Source organism: Crocodylus siamensis, chromosome 5 (genome assembly GCF_052110815.1).
Source record: "Crocodylus siamensis isolate JL-2025a chromosome 5, ASM5211081v1, whole genome shotgun sequence".
In the NCBI taxonomy this organism is placed as follows: Eukaryota; Metazoa; Chordata; order Crocodylia; family Crocodylidae; genus Crocodylus; species Crocodylus siamensis.
The window spans coordinates 124489047-124507283 of record NC_143399.1 but is presented as its reverse complement, the minus strand read 5'-3'; the positions used below and the strand labels follow the sequence as shown (position 1 = coordinate 124507283).

The 18237-nt window shown below is 39.1% G+C and overlaps 1 protein-coding gene across 4 annotated transcripts in view; it reads left to right on the top strand.

Moving 5' to 3' along the window:
- Positions 1 to 3711: 3711 nt before the first annotated feature.
- BMPER (BMP binding endothelial regulator) overlaps positions 3712 to 18237 on the top strand; it is a 230918-nt gene continuing 216392 nt past the window's right edge. Inside the window, exons 1-2 of one of the 4 annotated variants that reach the window (XM_090050189.1) lie at positions 3712 to 5233; positions 7031 to 7116. In XM_090050189.1, coding sequence (XP_089906315.1) covers positions 7102 to 7116 — 15 coding nt within the window. In that variant the 5' untranslated portion in view covers positions 3712 to 5233; positions 7031 to 7101. Of the gene's footprint in view, positions 5234 to 5260; positions 5807 to 7030; positions 7117 to 18237 lie in introns of those variants that run through there. The other 3 variants (XM_090050188.1, XM_090050190.1, XM_090050187.1) reach the window with 3 other exon arrangements.

Below are 18237 nucleotides of genomic sequence, written 5' to 3'. Positions count from 1 at the left end.
CTGGCAATGATTTCAAGAGTTACTTTTAAGAGTAATCACTGCCCTCTTCCTTGGGACAATTGATTTTTACTTTCATAAAAAATGTAATTAAAGAACCCAGATCTGAAACCTTGAGGTATGAAGATTTAAAAGTAGCCAGAAGGATTTTTAATATAAAATTAAGTATTTTAAACATTGTTCAAAAAAAAAGAAGGAAAATGAGATGCTGGGCACAATTTAGTTTCAATATGCATTAGAGGGGTAGTTTAGAAGCGCCAGAATGAAAATTAATTTGATACAATGTATTTATATTTATTCAAGAATTCTCATCAAAGAGCCTCTTAGAGCTAACCTATTGGGAACATTTTCTTTCCTAGTGTTGTTTTCTTTTGTATTTAGTTGAATTAATTCATATATAACTTTAAGCCTTGATGTAGTTTTCAAGAAATATTTGGAGTGTTTATAGGATCTTGTTTATATGAGTTATCTTTGCTGATTATTTCAAAGTGGCTGGAGATATGTCTGCAACATCTCTCGTATATTTTTAGGCCTTCCCCAGAATTTATGACCTTACTCTTATGGAGGAAATGTGGTTATGTAAGAAGAAGTTCTGTTTATTTGTACTTACCTATACACTTAGTTTTAAGTATGTGAGTAATTCTTTGAAATTATTAGACTATTCACATACTTTAACGTAAGTGAGTGAAAAAGTGTTTGCAGGATCATAATTCAAATCAGTAGTATTCAGCAGTGAAAACCTAGAAAGTCATTTTAATGGAGTTAGACAGTACATAATAAAATACTAACAAAGGACTGTGTCCTGCATGGAAAAAAATATATTTGTATCATAGCAATGAAGCATCATGTCTCAATTTTGATATGTGTACCACAATATTATTGCCAGGAAAAATGGGATAGATACTACAACTTTCTGTGATTTAACACCTTACCAATATTTTCTTTAATAAGCATTTAGCTGGCACATCACATCAGAATTAGTCAAATCAATAAACCTCATTTTAACAAACACCATCACACTCTTAAAATATTTATATAAGATAAAAGTCATCTCCACACCAATGTTGTTGGTCTTTATTAGTAAAATAGAAGTAATTTAAATACCTATAACTGTATTATTTGTAACTGTGCTATACATCACTTTCATTACATATTTGATATCTTGTAAATGCATAGTTAAAGATAGAAGATAACTTCCTAAAGCAGTCTATTCTGTTAGTTCCCGTTGTACTTCATACATCATTTTTTCCGGAGTGATATTTCTTTCTTTGTTTTGAAAATCATAACAACTATTATTAAAATGAAGAAGTTAAGTAACATAACGCATAAGTTCATGGTACATTATATCAGTTAATGATGCATAATAATAAAATCTAAGGACACTCACAGTGGAGAAGGTATCTGCATGTTGAAATATAAGGATGAACATGCTATTTGACCCATTACACAAGAAAATAGCAATCCATGAGCCCCAAAATAAGTGAATTCTGAAGATTTAGGATGCTTAAGAATCTAAGAGTGAAATTTCCAGTATTTTTTTTTTATTTTTGAGTCTGCCAGCAAAGCAGATATGCACCAAGAACAACATGATGCCAGCACAGTTAATACTTTACTACTGAACAGAGAGGAAGACTCACAGAAGAAACATTTGAGAGGTGCTTGTATATATTACACCAAACCAGAAGTGCTATCAGTTTGAATGGGGGTGTTGGTTATAGCTTTGTTGGTCTAAGGACATAGGCAGACTTGTCTGACAACAGTTTGAATGGACATCCTGTAGATGTGAAGCTTTATGTTTTAAAACAAATTAATAGTGCTACTTGTTTTATGTTTAATGTGAATTTTAATTGCAGGGATGAGACCTAGCTACTGCCACACATAGTAGGTGAGTGTTTATATTGCTATGAGTTAAAAGTTCTGTGCGGATATCTGATAGCAGAAAATGTTTTTCAGTGTCAGACTGATTCTATGGAAAGGTATCACAGCCTGAATGTATTTCGAAACACGGAACTAAAAACTGATCTTACACTCACGCAATCACATGATTTTCTAAAACTGGTGTCAGTGAGAGTAGCATTTGCTATTTTACATGCTGTAAGCAAAATAAGATAATAAGGGCCAGATGCTTGACCTAATGAGGGGGGAAGAGGTGGAAAGACTCTGTAGTATTGGACAGGTTAAGGCAAGTGGCAAAGTGGAGCTAAAATGCCATCTTTTCCTTCCATGCTAGGCTGCACTACAGGTAGAACTTTAACTAGACAGCCCTCAATCTGCTTAGTTTGCCTGTATCTGGAACCATTGGAAATCTCTCTAAGAAACCTGGCAAAAAATTATGTTGATTATAGTAGCATTCATTTTCATTCATCATGATTCAGAGAGGAAATAGGACACAGGTGTATCAGCGGCAGCTGGACTTCTCAGCATGTCATGTTATCAGGAGGCTGGTGGGCTTAGAATTTAATGTAAATGTTATCTGAAGCTTCATTTTCTCCTAGATTTTCAGGCTCTGAAAAGATGGTAATCCAGTGTCCAGCCCACTTTGTGCAATCTCAGACACATTAGTCTAAGAAGAGACTCTTCAGTGGATAAACTTCACAGAGCTTCCACACACAGTTTTCTTCTTATAGACATTGTTTGATGGAAGAGGAGCAATTAGGCCAAACTAAAAGAGAGTACATTTATAAAACATGTTGGTATGTTTCACTTCATAACTGCTCTTCTTTAGTTATAATGGTATTGTATACTTTAAGGCAGCAAAATAGTTTCCTCTAGTTAACAAAATGAGATATGATGTGAGTTAAATGTGTAAATGCAGCTCCTGACCTCTCCTGTCTACAGCAACATTTGCTAGAATGAGATAAGTCACTTTTCCTTTATCTTAGTTAAATTCTTTGCTGTTCCTTGGATGCCACTGATGTTTCTTTTTAGCCTGAAAGCAGAGGTACTCCCATACAATGCATTTTTTATTCATTTCTCAGACAGAGGGTATTAATTTTCAGTAACTTTCCAACTTTGAAGGCAAGACTCGAGACAGAAAAAAATATAAGCAGTGTCACTCAAGGACTCATGATGGTTGATTTGTTACATTTTAAAACTTATATCAAGCTGTTCCTTTATATAAATTCTTTCCCTGCATGGAAAGTGTGATGCTGCTGATTACAGATATAAAGCAGAAGTTGTTTTGCCAAAACCTGCAATGGAAGGTTTTTTCCAATGGGGGTGGGAAGGGGACATTCAGGCAAATCAAAATATATTCTGTAGTGGTTTCTAGATCTACATCTACAGGGTGATCCTGTAATTAAGCCATTAAGAATCCCTTTCCCAGAACAAATGTATACACATTGCATGCACAATATGTATATAAAAGAAAACATTTGCTGTATGACACATATAATATAGCACACATATTTAAATGTTATCATGAACAATACATCTCAATTAAGTCTTTAGGGCAGAATCTGACTTAAAGACTCTAACTTTAAAAGCCTCACTGGGTATTCCCTTAATAGAATTACAACTACCATTCCTGTCTAAAAAGCCTGAATTTTGTTTAGACTGAAGGCAGGTGATATGGGTTTAAATAGATTTTACTTTTGCAATTCAGTGAAAATCTTGTTTTCATCACTGTAAGATTGCCAGTAACATGTTGGATAGTCCACATTCCTTATCTGTGTTAGCTACTTTCCAAAGTGAAAGGGATGGAAAATATATTACTCCAGAGGTGAGGAATTAATCCTGTGTTATCTTTATTTTGGGACTGTTTTATATTGTATATCAGCAGTGTGTGTTTTTATATTAATTGTTCTTATCTTTAAAAAACAAAAACCATGAAACACTAATAAGTTTGTGTTTTATTAAGCAATAGAAAATCTTTCTATACACAAAGGTTTTGAACTCTTTGGGAAAATGGTAGTAAAACTTAGAAACACCTGGAAAAAAAAAATAAAAGAAAGCAAACCGTGCATCAACCTAAAGACCCTTTTCCAAAGTGTCATGGGAAGAATTTATTTTAAAGAGTTTCCTTTCCAGGAATGAACCATCACAGTTTCAACATAGTTTCAACATAGTTTTGTGAGATGCTTTTTGCCAGAAAATTACATTACACACATGTTAACCTACATATTGTGTAGTGTGTATGTGTTTTATCCATATTAGTATCCAGAAGAGCAAAATATACACCTGCAAACAGAAAATGTCAAAAAAATCTAAGAGGCAAGGATTTCTTAGGGTGATGCTTTTTATTGGGCCAACTATTTAGTACGGATAAAACAAGACAAGCTGTCCAATGCTTGCACCTGACCTGAAGTTGATATACTTTTTTGTTTTCTAATGCTTTTCCCCCCTGATGGTTCTAGGTTTTTTACTACTATTATCCCTCAGGTCTGACCTGATGAACAACATGTCTTGCATTCGAAAGCTTGTCTAGCTTGATCCTAACTACATGGTTGGTCCAATAAAAGCTACCACCCTAAGAAATCCTTGCCTCTCGCATAACTTGTGAGCCATCACAGCTTCCACATTGCTCTTACACAACTAAAAAAACCATCGGAGCAGCTGCCACAGAGTGATCACTCTTCTGATCACAAGAGATCGCTCTTAGGATCTCTCAAACTGCATTGTCAGTTTTAAGAATTGAGACATTGCCCACACAGGAACCCGCGGATGTGAGCTTTCCAAACTGGAGCAAACGCACAGGGTTGAACGGGATGCTGATGTTGTCCGGCCTGTGGGAACCAAAAATGGGGTTATCATATGGTGAAACTCTAGTGAAACTTGTGATTTGAAATCACGGGTGAAACTGTAGAGCCCCGCACCTTATAAAGTCATTGACAAAAGGACACTACTTGGTCAGAAGAGGCAAGTGTTTTCCATTTGCTTTGGCTTGGGGTCACCCAACAGGGGAAGCAAGAGGGAACGGGACTCAAAGTGCTCAGCAACACCCTCAGCTTTTGTTTGAAACAGTCGGGATTTGAGGAACCTGAGGGGAAACACTTGGAGGGGGGAAGGGGTCAGAGAAAGGGTCCAGTGAAGGTGCCAGCTCAGGCCCCCTGGCTGGGGGGGAAGCGGGCTGCGGGTTGGGCCGCAGGTTTTGCTGCCACTGGAATAAGAGAGGGGGCAGCAAAGGCGGCGGCGAGGGAGCCGGTGCCCCCGCGCTGCGTCCCGCGAGGAGCCGCCGCCGGTGAGAGGCGCAGGCTGTAACCGCAGGCGGCTTCGGGCAGCGCTGCCGCCTCCTCCGGTGAGACCCAGCCCGCCAGCCCCCGCTCGCCCTGCCTGCCGGCGCCCGCCGCCTCGGGCCGGGGAGGGGAAGGGGAAGGGGCCGGCGGGCGGCGGCTGCCCCTCAGGGACGGGCCCCCTGGCTTTGCCCTTCGCGTCCGGGCGTGTGACAGCGGCGACGGGGCGGCGTCCCCCGGGGGCCGGGAGCGCGCGCGCGCGTGTGTATACACGTGTGTGTGTGTACACGTGCATGTGTGTGCGTGTGTACGGGGTGGGCAGGGGGCGGCTGTCAGCGAGATCCCTCCCGGCCCAGCCCAGCCCGGCCCGGCGGGGAACTCCTGGCAGCCCCGCGGGGGACCCTCCTCCTCCTCCTCCGCCCGCCCGCCCGTCCCCGCCCGGCTCCAGCTCCGGGTCCGACACACGGAGCCCCGCTCGCTGCCTGCCTGCGCGCCGCGCCGCCGCCTCCCGGGCTCGCCTGCAGCCGCGATGCCGGGGCCGGCCGGGGTGGGCGGGCGACGGGGCGTCGGGACCGCCTGGCTGCTGCTGCTGAGCCAGCTCGGGGTGCAGCTCTCGCTGGCCTCCTCCTTCCTCACAGGTAAGGGCGGGCGAGGGGAGCCCCCTCGCGGGGCAGGCGACCCGGGCGGGCTTGACAGCGCCGCTCTCTCCGCCCCGCAGCCCCGCGGAGCCTGAACCGGCCCCGGCCCCGGCCCTCGCGCCCGGCCGCGGCTCCTCCGCCCGGAGGATGGAGAGATCCCAGCCTCCTCTGGGCGCGTTCCTGCCCCCTCCTGAGAAAGTTTTTCCTCACATCCGACCCAAGCTTCTCTTGGTGCGCCCTGAGCCCCTTGCTCCTTGTTCTGCCACCGCAGAGCATCCTCTTTGAAACCCCCCTTCAGGTCGCTGAAGGCTGCTATTAAATCCCCCCTCTCAGTCTTTTCTTCTCTAGACTAAATAAGCCCAGTTTCCCTCAGCTTCGGCTCACAAGTTGTGTCCCTCAGCTCCCGGACCATTTTTGTTGCCCTCCACTGGACTCTGTCCAGTTTGTCCACATCCTTTCTGTAGAGGGGGAACCCAAACTGGACACAGTACTCTAGATGTGGCCTCATTGGTGCTGCTTCTTCCTCCTACTCCTTCTCCTCTTCTTCCTTTTCCCCTTCCCCTTCCTCTTCTGATAAAACATTGTAGATGTAGTTAGGGCTTTGGAGGTAGGTGAAGACCTAAGCTCCCTCTCCCCCGCCCCATAGTGAACTTTACATAAAGAAGGATGTTGAGTCCATTTCTAGGAGTGTTAGGTTTCACAAAGCAATCCCAAGGGGAGAGAATACAGGGCTAACCAGTGACGGGGCCTTGAGCTCAAGTGTGACTCCACCAAAAAAAAAAAAGAGATAATGTATTGGATGCCTAGGAGTGCAGTAATGGGACCTCTCCATCATTGGAGTGACTAGGCATCTTTCCACGGACTGTGACAGGCTGTAGGTGGAATCAGTGTGAAAGCATCACTGCTTGCATGAAATCCTCATTGCCGTGGACATGCCAAGAAAAGGAAAAGCATCTCTTTGCCGTAACTGAGCATCCAGCAAAGTCTAGGTCTTGTACAGAATAATAATAAAGCTACTTGTAGCAAAATGCCCCTTTGGAAGTGAATAGGTTCTCTACATTTATTATTCATGCTCTTGGTTAAGACAGACAAATAAAGAGAGAAATTTAAAACTGAGGGCTAGGGACTGTGGAATGAATTAAATTTGAATTTAGATTTTAAAGCCAGCCAGCCAGCCAATGAATTAAAATTTGAAAGTATTTTTTATTTTGATTTCCATCTCAGGATCTGTTGCGAGATGTGAAAATGAAGGGGAAGTGCTGCAGATACCATTTATCACAGACAATCCTTGCATCATGTGTATTTGCCTGGTAAGTTTGGATTTCAGATCTTAAGAGCACTTCACCCTAGTCTAAAAGTAACTGTACAAAGGCAACACATTATATAATCAAGCCTTGGGTATCTGTTGCCTTTATGTAATACAAGGTTATCTCACTGCTGAGCTAACCAGGAAATATTGCTGTCCATTATCTTGCAATCATATCTTGGACTTTAAACTCATTGACACAGTCTTATGAGTGACTTTAATATGACATTGTGACACTTACTGTTCACCGCACTCATTATGTGAAGTCATAGCAAACACTGTTTTCTCAAAGTTGAAAGTGCTTCAGTATGAAAGAGTCCTGTGGAGATCTTACCTACAAACACAGCAAGGAGGGTAAAGTGCAGGGGGCTTGTGGATGCTACTGCTTTCAGTCTAGCTCTACCTAATGTCAGACAGTGATTGCTGAAAAACTGCACAAAGGATGAAAGTAAAGGATGCAACAAGTTAATAAAGCCATAATATTAAAATAACTTAAAATAAAAAACCTTTAGTTTTACAAGGATAATGCAGTATATATTCCAGTCATCCCTAACTATATTGTAATAAAAGGACAATGCAAGCACACATGATGCTTTTATCAGAAAGCTTTTCTCTGAAGATGACACTGTTATTAGTTCTGGGAATTCAGCTGCTCTAGTAGTTTACAATGATGCAAGTTCATAGTTTTTCCCTGAGGAAATATGCCATATTCTTATACTGGCTTTCAGCTAAGGAAATGCGCTCAACCTAAGACAAATGAGGGTCCATAAGTTGCTGAAAAATAAATTGGCATGTATAATGTTGTTAAAAATGAAACCAAATCTTAGCTTACTGTACAATGCAAAGAAGAAATGCATGTAAACATAATTTCTCATCCTCTGAAACATTATTGCATGTTGCAGAGGGTGAGGAAAGAGGTGTACTTTCTGATTATTACCTGTGCAATGATTTCCCTTACTTGACTTAATAACAAGGAGCCTCCACTCTTATTAGTGATAATATTTCTAAAATTCTCAGCACTATAGTAGCTTTATATATAGAAAAGAATGTTTCAGATTGCTTATTGGGAAGCTGCTCTATGCAGTTGCAAGAAGCACAGTACCCCAATCCAAAACACACTCAGTTCAATGTGTATTGTTCCATTGATTTCAGTGGATTTTGCATGAAACCCGATGTCAATCTTTAGATATTAATAAGAAAGAACAGATAGTGTATATTTTGGGAAGAAAAGAATGGGATGTAAAGAGTAAAGAAATAAAAGGGGAAAAAGTGTGTTTTATAATGGGTTCTGGATCTTATCTTTCCCAAACATCTGTCACATAACTCCTGCAAAAGGAAGCAAGCAGTGAGGAAGCAATTTACATGGGAAGGAGCAGAAGCCCTGTGTTGGATTAAAAGTAAAGTATGAAGGAAAACACAGACACAGACACACACACACGATCCTCTTTACAGTTTGAATACTTAAATCACTCAATGCACTTCTAGAGAAGGTGAAATTAACATGGCATGAACATAAAAACATGAAAAAATACAAGGCCTTTGATGTGCTGATTTGCAATCAAGTATTCCACACATCAGCTATCAAGGATACTGATGGAACAAAAAGTCATGGGGGATCTAACTTGTGTGATAGTCATCCTTGTAGTATGCAGCTACAAAGAAAGATTCTTCAACCATCCCAGGAAGGCAAGAATTTCTCATTGGCAATTCCATAATAAGAAGAGTAGACAGAGAATTCAACAAAAGGACACAAGAATGACACCCCTGCTTTGCCAAACTGGAGCAAAGCCACAGGATTAAATGGGATTATGAAGTTGTCTGGCATATTGGAACCAAAGATGGGATATCACATGGAACTAACAACACAACTTAAAAAGGACCTCAGGAATCCTGAAAGAAGAGGAAAATTCTAAGGAATTATCCAAAAGATTTTTTCAATTTCATAAGTGAAAGATGACAAATGGCAGGTGAATCATTGGCTGCATAACTGTTGTACAACAAAGATTTTTTTGTGTGGAATACTGAGCTACTGTACAAAGGAGACAGTACAGATGAGAGCTTGTATCTCATATCTAGCTTGAACCAGCATGGGGACAGTGTGGTGGGGGGTGCTAAGAAAGTGAATATGGTACAAAGTCAAAACCCAGCATATTATGGACACATCAAAACAGTGGCAAGAAATGCAAAGAGAAAACGTTTTCCAATTGCTTATACATCAGTGTTGGGAGTCAAACAAGGAGAATAGTTAATTCTTAGCGATGAGGAGAATTTTGATAAAATTGATATTACAGAAAGTAGATATGCTTTGTATTACTAGAATGTTAAAATTATTGATTATGATCTATTTAAAAAAGATAGCATAGGTAAAAGGTTTTGGGGAGTGCCATTTTATATCAAAGATGCTATTACTTTTATCAGAGTTACTGACAACTCAAACTCTCAGTATTTAGAGCAGAGGTGTAATGGGGCACGTAGGTAGCCTGGGTGGCAGCTATGTGCCAAGGCAGTATCAGCTGCTGGTCTCTTTTATGCCCCTTCCAAAGTTGGTGCCCAGGTATGGTGCATCTGTCACCTTCTCCTTTGTTATGCTAATGTTTCTGAATAAACATGATCACTGATCTAACAGTAACACCCCAAATGGGGTATGAGGTATTGGTGAGGTCTGTAATGGACTGCTGAATTCAACTAGGGTACAGGATGAGATATTTTTTAAGCACCTGTATATAACACAAAGAAAGAAAAATTTTTACACGACTTCTGTTTGTGAGAGGTGTGCTAAGAGGCTTAAGGAGCATTAGGAAATCAATAATGGGCACATCTACTTGTGCAATTAATGTGTATGAATAAACTCCAGAGCTTATTGCTTTGGAGCTTTTTTCATGCACAGCACATGGAATCTTGTTGGAGGAACCTGGACTGGATGGGGATCCAGGGGGTCAGCCAGCCAGCTCAGAGCTGCTCAGGTAAGGGCGCCATGTGTAGCAGTGAGGGTGGATGGGTTAGAGGTGGGGTTGGCTGGGGCATGAGGGTGCATCAGTGCAGAGGCTGCCTGTTGGCTAGCCCCACACTGAAGAATGCTGTGCCCCACCCAGCTAGGGAAGCATCTACATGTGCACTGCTGCACAAGAAAAAAAACTCTTCAGTAGGGTAGCACTTGCATTTTACAAGACTACCCTGTTCTTGATTTGTTAGTTTTGTGCACCCTAAAAGGGGCGCACATGTAGATGTTGAGACATTTGCTGCGCAGTTAACTAGACAGCTGCACAGTAAATGTCTTATGTAGAAACACCCAGTGTTTCTAAAATTAAAGTTGATGATTTTCTAATACAAAAGAGATTGAACCTAACATGAGGTAACTCTGTTTTGGATCTTGTTATGAACAATAAAGATGAATTAATCATTGGACTGGAAGTTACTTTTGGCTTAGGACTAATGAAAATGAATTGATTACATAGAGTATGGGAAAGCAGTGGACTTTCCAACTAGTAATGTATGCATGTATGTATGTACGTATTTATCCATACATACAGTGGATGTTTCAAATGTGGTAGTATCCCAAGGCTGAGGAAGAACTGATACATAATTAACTGAGAGAAAAAATGTAGGTAGGAAAATGTGAATTAAAATGAGCATTTCTTAATAAAGAATGCATTGGGTAGTCAGAAAACCATGATTCCAATGTCAAAAAAGAAAGCTTTGGCTTATATCCTAACCTGGTTCACTTGTGAAGTCAGCAAATAGAAATCTAAAAAGCAATCTATAACAAATGAGTGGGGGAAGCGATATCAATCAATATAAGTTAGAAATTATGTCATGCAGAAAATTGATAAGGGGAACTAAAAACAGAGAAAATCCATAATTGTCATGGATAAATACAATAAAAATGAGTTTTTAAAACATATTAAGTGCAAAAGAAATCTCAGTAATGGTATGGACCTGTTAATAGATGGAGATGGTACAATTGTTAATGATGTTGCAGAAAAGGTAAAAGCATTCAATAAATATTTCTGTTCTTTATTTGAAAAAGAAGTGGGTTGTTGTGTTCACATCACAAAAGCACTTTCTAGTCCATTAGCAACTAAGGAGGATGTTAAGCAACCTCTCTAGAGATAAATATATTTAAATCAGTGGGCCAGATACTTTGCACCCAGCAGTCCAGAAAGAGTTGGTTGTGGAGATTCCTGGATCACTGATGTTAAATTGTAATAAATCTTGGAGCACAGTGCAATTTCTAGAAGACTAGAAGAGCATTAATGTCATGCCAAAATTTAAAAATGGCAAGTGGGATCACCTGAGTAACTATAGGCCAGTTAGTCTGACATAATTCACAGGCACAATCATGGAAAAACTGACAAAAGATTCAATAAATAAAGAATTAATGGATGGGAATGTAATTAATACCAGTTATGATGGTTTTATGGAAAACAGGCCATGCCAAACAAACCCTGACTTCATTCTCTGAGCAGATGAGAAGCTTGATTTGACAAAAGGCAAAGGGATAGATGTAATATACATAAACGTTTGCAAGACATTCACTTAGAACCACATGTTATTCCAACTAGACAGTTAAAACTGCAGTATCAGTTTAGCCCACTGGATCAAAAACAGTGACAATTAGTAACAATTTAGAGAGTTCCAGCCATTTAATTTATCAAAAAGATGGCTGAAAAATGACTTGATAACAATGTATATGCATCTTCACAGGGGGGGATATAATTGGGTATTAAAAGGCTCTTTAAATATAGCATCACAAAAACCCTTAGCTGGAACCAGAAGCTGGAAAAATTCAAGTGAAAAGTAAGGCACAAATACGTAACAATGAAGATGATTAACCACTGGGATAAACTACCAAGGGAAGTAGTGGGTTCTTCATCCCTTGATGTCTTCAAATGACATCAACGTAGAAGTAACTGAGTGAAATTTAATGGCCTGGGATACACAGGTGATCAAACAAAATGATCTAATGGTCCCTTTCGCCTTAAACTCTTTTATGACTAGGAAACAGAATGGACCATCTCTGTTAGGCAGCATATTAGCTACGAGGGTAATCTTATAACGCTATGGAAATCTTATAAAGTATTCTTTTGCTCTTGCATATTGGATGGGATTCTTGCTAATTGTTTACAGCATCAGTCATCTAATTTACAAAGAAGCTAAAGATGTCATAAGTGACTATATACTAATTGTTTTAATATGACTTTTTACAACAACAATATTTTGTGTTGCTCTGTCTTCCATCCAATCATCTTATCATACTTTAATTAATTCAGTCTGGCAGGAGCTGTGCATTAATATTCTCATTTTTGCAGACAAAAAGTCTAACAAAAAGAAAGAGAGATTGTGACTTGCTCACAAAAAGTCTGTGGCAGAAGTGCAAATAGATACTCCAAAGGTTGAATGATTCAACTATCAAACCATCTTTCACTCTACATACCTTGCCTCTATGACATGATGTGGTAGATTAATTTTCAGTTTCTCACCATGCTGGAAGGCAAGCTAACCAGATGCTTGGTCACTTTTAGATCTGCTCAGCTGAGCTCACTTGAGGGTCTAGATAGGAAAAGGTGGTTTTATACCAACTCCGTGATTTCTAGGGTTTGAAACTTTTAATGTATGCTTGGCTGCCAAGATCCCTAAGGTTTTCTAAATGCTAGGAGCATTTGGGCTAAATACAGGCAGTCAAAAAGCCTGATGCTAAATCAATTTGATCTTCACAGGTTAGTCTAAACTGCCTAGACTGAACCTATAAGTAAGTGAACAGACATTCATTTTTTATTCCAGAAGTGGAGCCACATGCTACAGTGGCCTGGGCCAGGGGAGTGCTAAAGCATGCTTCCTTGCTGGGCTGTAGCAGACAGCTTGGGTAAAGGCTAGCCCACCCACTCTATGATGGGGCGGTTAATGGGGGAGGTGCAAAGCATCCTGGGACGCTGGGAGACTGTGAGTTGACTTGAATCTGGATAGGATCTGGGACAGAATTTCTATAAACTGATTTATAACCTAAATTAGTTAACTCTGATACTGCATTCATCCAGGTTTGTCTTGAGCCAGTTTTGGGTGTTTTGAAAGAGGTTTGTGTGCACTGAGCTGCTGTTGTGTTACAGATTTCAATCAGTTTCCAATTACTTATACCAGCTGATATGTAATTTCTGTTCCTGGCCTATGAATTAGTGTGGTGACATTAAGTAAAGATATGTTTGAACACATTTATAAATATGACATGTATGCCAACAAAATATCGATTCGGTTCAAGGGACTAGTTGATTTTGCCTGCTAGTAACTGTTTTAGGACAATTGTAGATCTTAACAACAATACCTTATGTAATTTGCAAGAACTCCTTTCTAAAAGTCCTGACAGGCCGATGGAAATCAAGTTTAAAACTATACAAGAAAACAATAAAAATCCCTACCACAGCGTAAAGAACCTGATCGTGTCATGTCTGACAAACTTGAAGTTTTACTTTCGTTCCCCAGATATTGGATTGAGGCTATTGGAAGCACAGTAAATATGCTCCAAAACCAGGTATATAAACCTGAAGACCCCCCTCCCTTCATGCATGATACTGTTTTGAGTTTTTCAAAGCACAGCTATAAACTGAAGAGTTGAGATTTTAATGGAAAAAGGTAGAACTAAATGTGCCTGCTGAATGTTAGAGGGTATTCAAACTAGAATTCCTTTATTTGCTTGTTCTGTGCATTAAAAGTTCATGGAATGTTTGAAGTTAGACTTTGGTGTACAGTGAATTGCCAAATTTAGCTGAGTTTTTGTTGGTACAGCCTTTTGGCAGGAAGGTCTCCAAACCTGAAAATAGGCTTACATCTGATATCATAGGATTTGCTTTTTAAAAAACATGTACTTCAATTTAAGTTTGGAAAAGACATAAAATGCTACAGTCCATCGGAAATAGGTGAAATGAGAGTCTGCGTATAATTATAGTGCAAAAATTTTAAAATCCCACAAAAACCACCTTAGCCTGAATTAAACTTTTGATTCTGAGTTTTTCAAAGAGGGAATGATCTCATGGCAGTGATGATGATGATGGGTGGTGGTGGTGATGGTGGTGGTGAGGAGAGCCATGTAATTTCATCCTCATTTATCATCATCTGGATAAACTCTGAACACTTTGCCAAAAGTAAGCAAGGATCCAAGAATAACCCATTCATTGGCTGGTGATGGATGTAGCTTTAAAATGAATGGGCCAAAAAAATTCAGCATGCCAGTTCAAAAGTATAGGTGAGAAGTGAGTCTGTTGTCCTTAATTACAATGAAGTGGGTGACTCAACTCTAGGCTGGTAATTAGATGGCCTGCTGGTTGTAAAAACCTATCTTTCATTTATTAGATTGGCAGCAAAAATTATTTGCATTCTTTCAAGAATAATACAGGTTTGTTTATTCTGTGCCTTTTTGTGTGGAGAGGAGAGATTATTTTTTTCACAGTCCTTAAGTAAAATATGTATATTTTGTGAAAGGACAGCTGATAAAAGCCAGCAGTGACAAACCACATCTAACCCCATTCCATTTTGCTCCCCTGTGCCTTAAACATGCTAGTTATACCTGAGGAATAGTAATTGTACCTCTCTACCTTTTATCACCTAAATCCAGAACAGAAGGAAACCTATGTGAGCCAGAAAGTGTAACCCAGTGTAGGAAACCTGAGAAAAGTTTGGAGACAGGAGCTCAGGAAACTAGAAATCAGAGCTTTGCTTGGCGTGAGCTTTATTCAGCATGAAACATCATTCTGTAGTTTAAATTTCCACTTTTGAATCCAAATGTGCAATGTAGAATCTGACCTTTGCTCATAAAAATTATGTTAAATTCAGTGTTGTAAAACCTAGTGTTCTGCCTAGTTTGAGTCAACTGAATGGTGATACCTAGCTTGTTGGTGTCCAAATTTTAAATCAAACAAATGAAAACAAACAAACAAGCTCTTCACCACTACACCCATTCCAAAAAACAGGAAAGCTAGCTTAGCCATTTTCTGCAATTCTTTACCCATTAGATTTTACTGTATAAATCCTGATTTGAGAATGGATAGCCTGCCTGGGAGCAAGTGTCCGACACATGTTCATGGAAGACGGCGATGTTTAATACATCAGGATTCAATTTTTGTTGTGTCAAGGTATAACATGGTCCAGATGAATTTTAGCAGAATAGTGCATATTGAAAAAAAATCATAAAATATATATTTCATACTTATTTTATTTAATATAATTTCAGTAGTTTACATACTTCATCTAAAGAACCTGCCAAAATTGCATCTTCTTTCATTTTAAATGGTTCTCTGCCTTTATTACTATACAATATAATATAGTTTTCAGCTTTACATGTTAAAATAAAGAAACAAAAGAGTGTAAGGAACAGTAGTTTAATGGTAGTTTTACTCCCATGCTACTTCAAAAAGGAACTTTGTTACTATTCTTGTTTGAAAGGCTGATGAGTTAATGACATTAAAAACGTAGGTTAGTTGTTTACCTGCTCTGGAAGTAACTTGATTTGGTTGAGTCTCTGAAGGGATGAACTGGCCAACAGGCTTTTATATTTATTCTGTGACATACAATAAGTGCGCATAAAACCAAATCATGGCTTACTTGGTTCATATGCACTCTACCTGCACATGATAGAATATGGAGTTTTGCACGTCTTTAAGGTTTCCATGATCAGAGTTGAGAAGCTTTTTGATGCAACACAGTCCCATAATCAAGCCATGAAAACTTCATATAATCTCATCTGTAATCAGTTTAAGTATGTGAAGTGCTTTGGAATCCTTCCAAATGAAGAAACTGTATAACTATAATTTGTTAATTATTATTAACTAAATTCTCTTTAATGGAGTTTGGGCTTGACTTTGATTCCTTATATCTCAACAATGTATTCAATTAATTCATTAATTATCTTTAAAAATTAGATAGTTGATTCCAAACACCGAATTTGGAAGCCTTTCTACAGAATTTGGGTGCTAAGTGAACAATGTTGATTTTCCTATTTCTGCTGGTCTCATCAGTCAGATCTACTTTAGCCTGCTCACTGTTGTATACTGAAGCCTGGGTCTCCACACAGAAGTGTTTGCTTTTGCACTTCAAGTTATTATGTTTCATCATGACATACAGTTTTGTGATGTTGTCACAGGACGCCATGAGTCATAAGTGATGTGGCTATAATGTCCCATAAATATACAGCAGTGGAGATAGGTGAGGCTTGAATAAACTATTTGATGTTACCCTTAGACCTTTTGTGATAGTGAATAATTCACTACTTGCATATCTTCAACAGTGAATTTGCTGTGCTGAGCAAATATGCATATGCAGGCAGTGCTGGGTTTGATATGGATCTTGCAAAGCTCTGCTGGAAAACAGCTGAGGGTAGGATTACTCCACTGAAGTTGAAGATCGAATGTAACAAGTACATGAAAGAGCTTCACTTTGGTATAATTAAAGTCTCTGAAAACTTGAACACAAAAAAGCATAGTTAAAATTAATAAAAATACATGGAAAAACATGAAGGGAACAAAAATCCCATAAATTAAATGGAAAAATGTAATAAGTTGCAAAGGTCTTTGGGATGTGTCTAGAATAAGTGCATAATAGATCTACATTAAGGCACATTTTTATTGCCAATAAGAACAATATTATTAAGGACCTGGTCTAACATCAAACCACAGTGTTAAAGGCACACAGTTACCTGTACATAGATTTTTATAAGCTTTCAAGTTTCTTCCATTGACTTGTTAATTGGTTTTTTAAAAATTATGATCCTGTAACTTAATGGCTCAGAGTAGCAGTATATCTGGGGTTCTGCTTTGTGTTGCCATATGAAAATAATCTTTCTTTTTACAAAATAACAGATTTAGGTTTCCCATGATATTTCAATAGAAATTTTTAGACAGGCACAAAAGTTAATTTAAAGAAAGAATAAAAAAAACCCCAAAACAATATTTTGGGTGGGGAGAAGAAGGGGAAGGAAAGATTAAAAATTATCTGATCATAAACTTAAAAAGCCACAGTAAAAATAAAACTATATTGAATAAAAGTTATTTCCTATATTATTATTAAATAGTATTGATTATTATTAATATGTGATAACATAATACATCGCAAATATTATCATGAATAATATAATACATCGATGCAGTTATACATATATTAATTATTATTAGGTACTACTAATACTATCATACTGGTATTTGATCACCTCATCCTGTGACAACTTCCATTTTGACTTCCTGACATCCCCCTGCTATCTATCTGACTACAGCTAAACTTCTATTGTCCTTCTTTTACCATTCATTTCCCAATGTCATAGAATCATAGAATTTAAGGGCTGGGAGGGACTTCAAGAGATCGTCAAGTCCAACCTCCCTGCTCTGGGCAAGAATACTGCTGAGATCAAATGATCCCAGCAAGGTGTCTGTCCAGTTTCCTCTTGAAGACTTCTTAGGTTGGGGACTGCACTTGGGAAGTCTATTCCAGATTCTGGTCACCCTTTCTGTAAAGTTCTTTCTTATATGCAACCTGAAGCCATGCTGTAACTGTTTATGGCCGTTGCTCCTTGTCCTCCTCTGGGGTGCCCTACATTCTCTGTTAGAGGATGGTTTCATGTTGGATGTCCATGGCTAGTGATTCCCTCTATCTTTCCACCTTCAGTGTAATTAAATTTAGAAACCTAATCCTACCTTCCAGAGTGTCTGCAATTCTACTCAGCTTCATGTTTTCTGCAAATCTGCTAACTCAGCCCTATCCTCAAAAGATGAATATTAATGAAGTTATTAATAAAGATATTTATTGTTGCGGGGCTTATGCCCCAGGAAACCCCACTTGACACCTCCAGAGGAGGAGAACCATTAATGGTGGTCTTTGAGCACAATGATCCAACCAGTTATGTATTCACTTTTCCATACTTTCATCTAGACTGTGTTTCCCTAGCTTACTAAATGATGGTGTCATGGAAAACTGTGTGTGTGAAAAACCTTGTTAAAAATCAAGATAAGCTCCATCTGCTGCTTTCCCCACATCTATAGAGTTCATCATCTTGTTGTAGAAGGAAGTTGGATTGATCAAGCCTGAATTGCTCTTGACAAATCTTTGTTAGTTCCTGATCACCTTGCTGTCCTCCAGACACTTAGAAGTT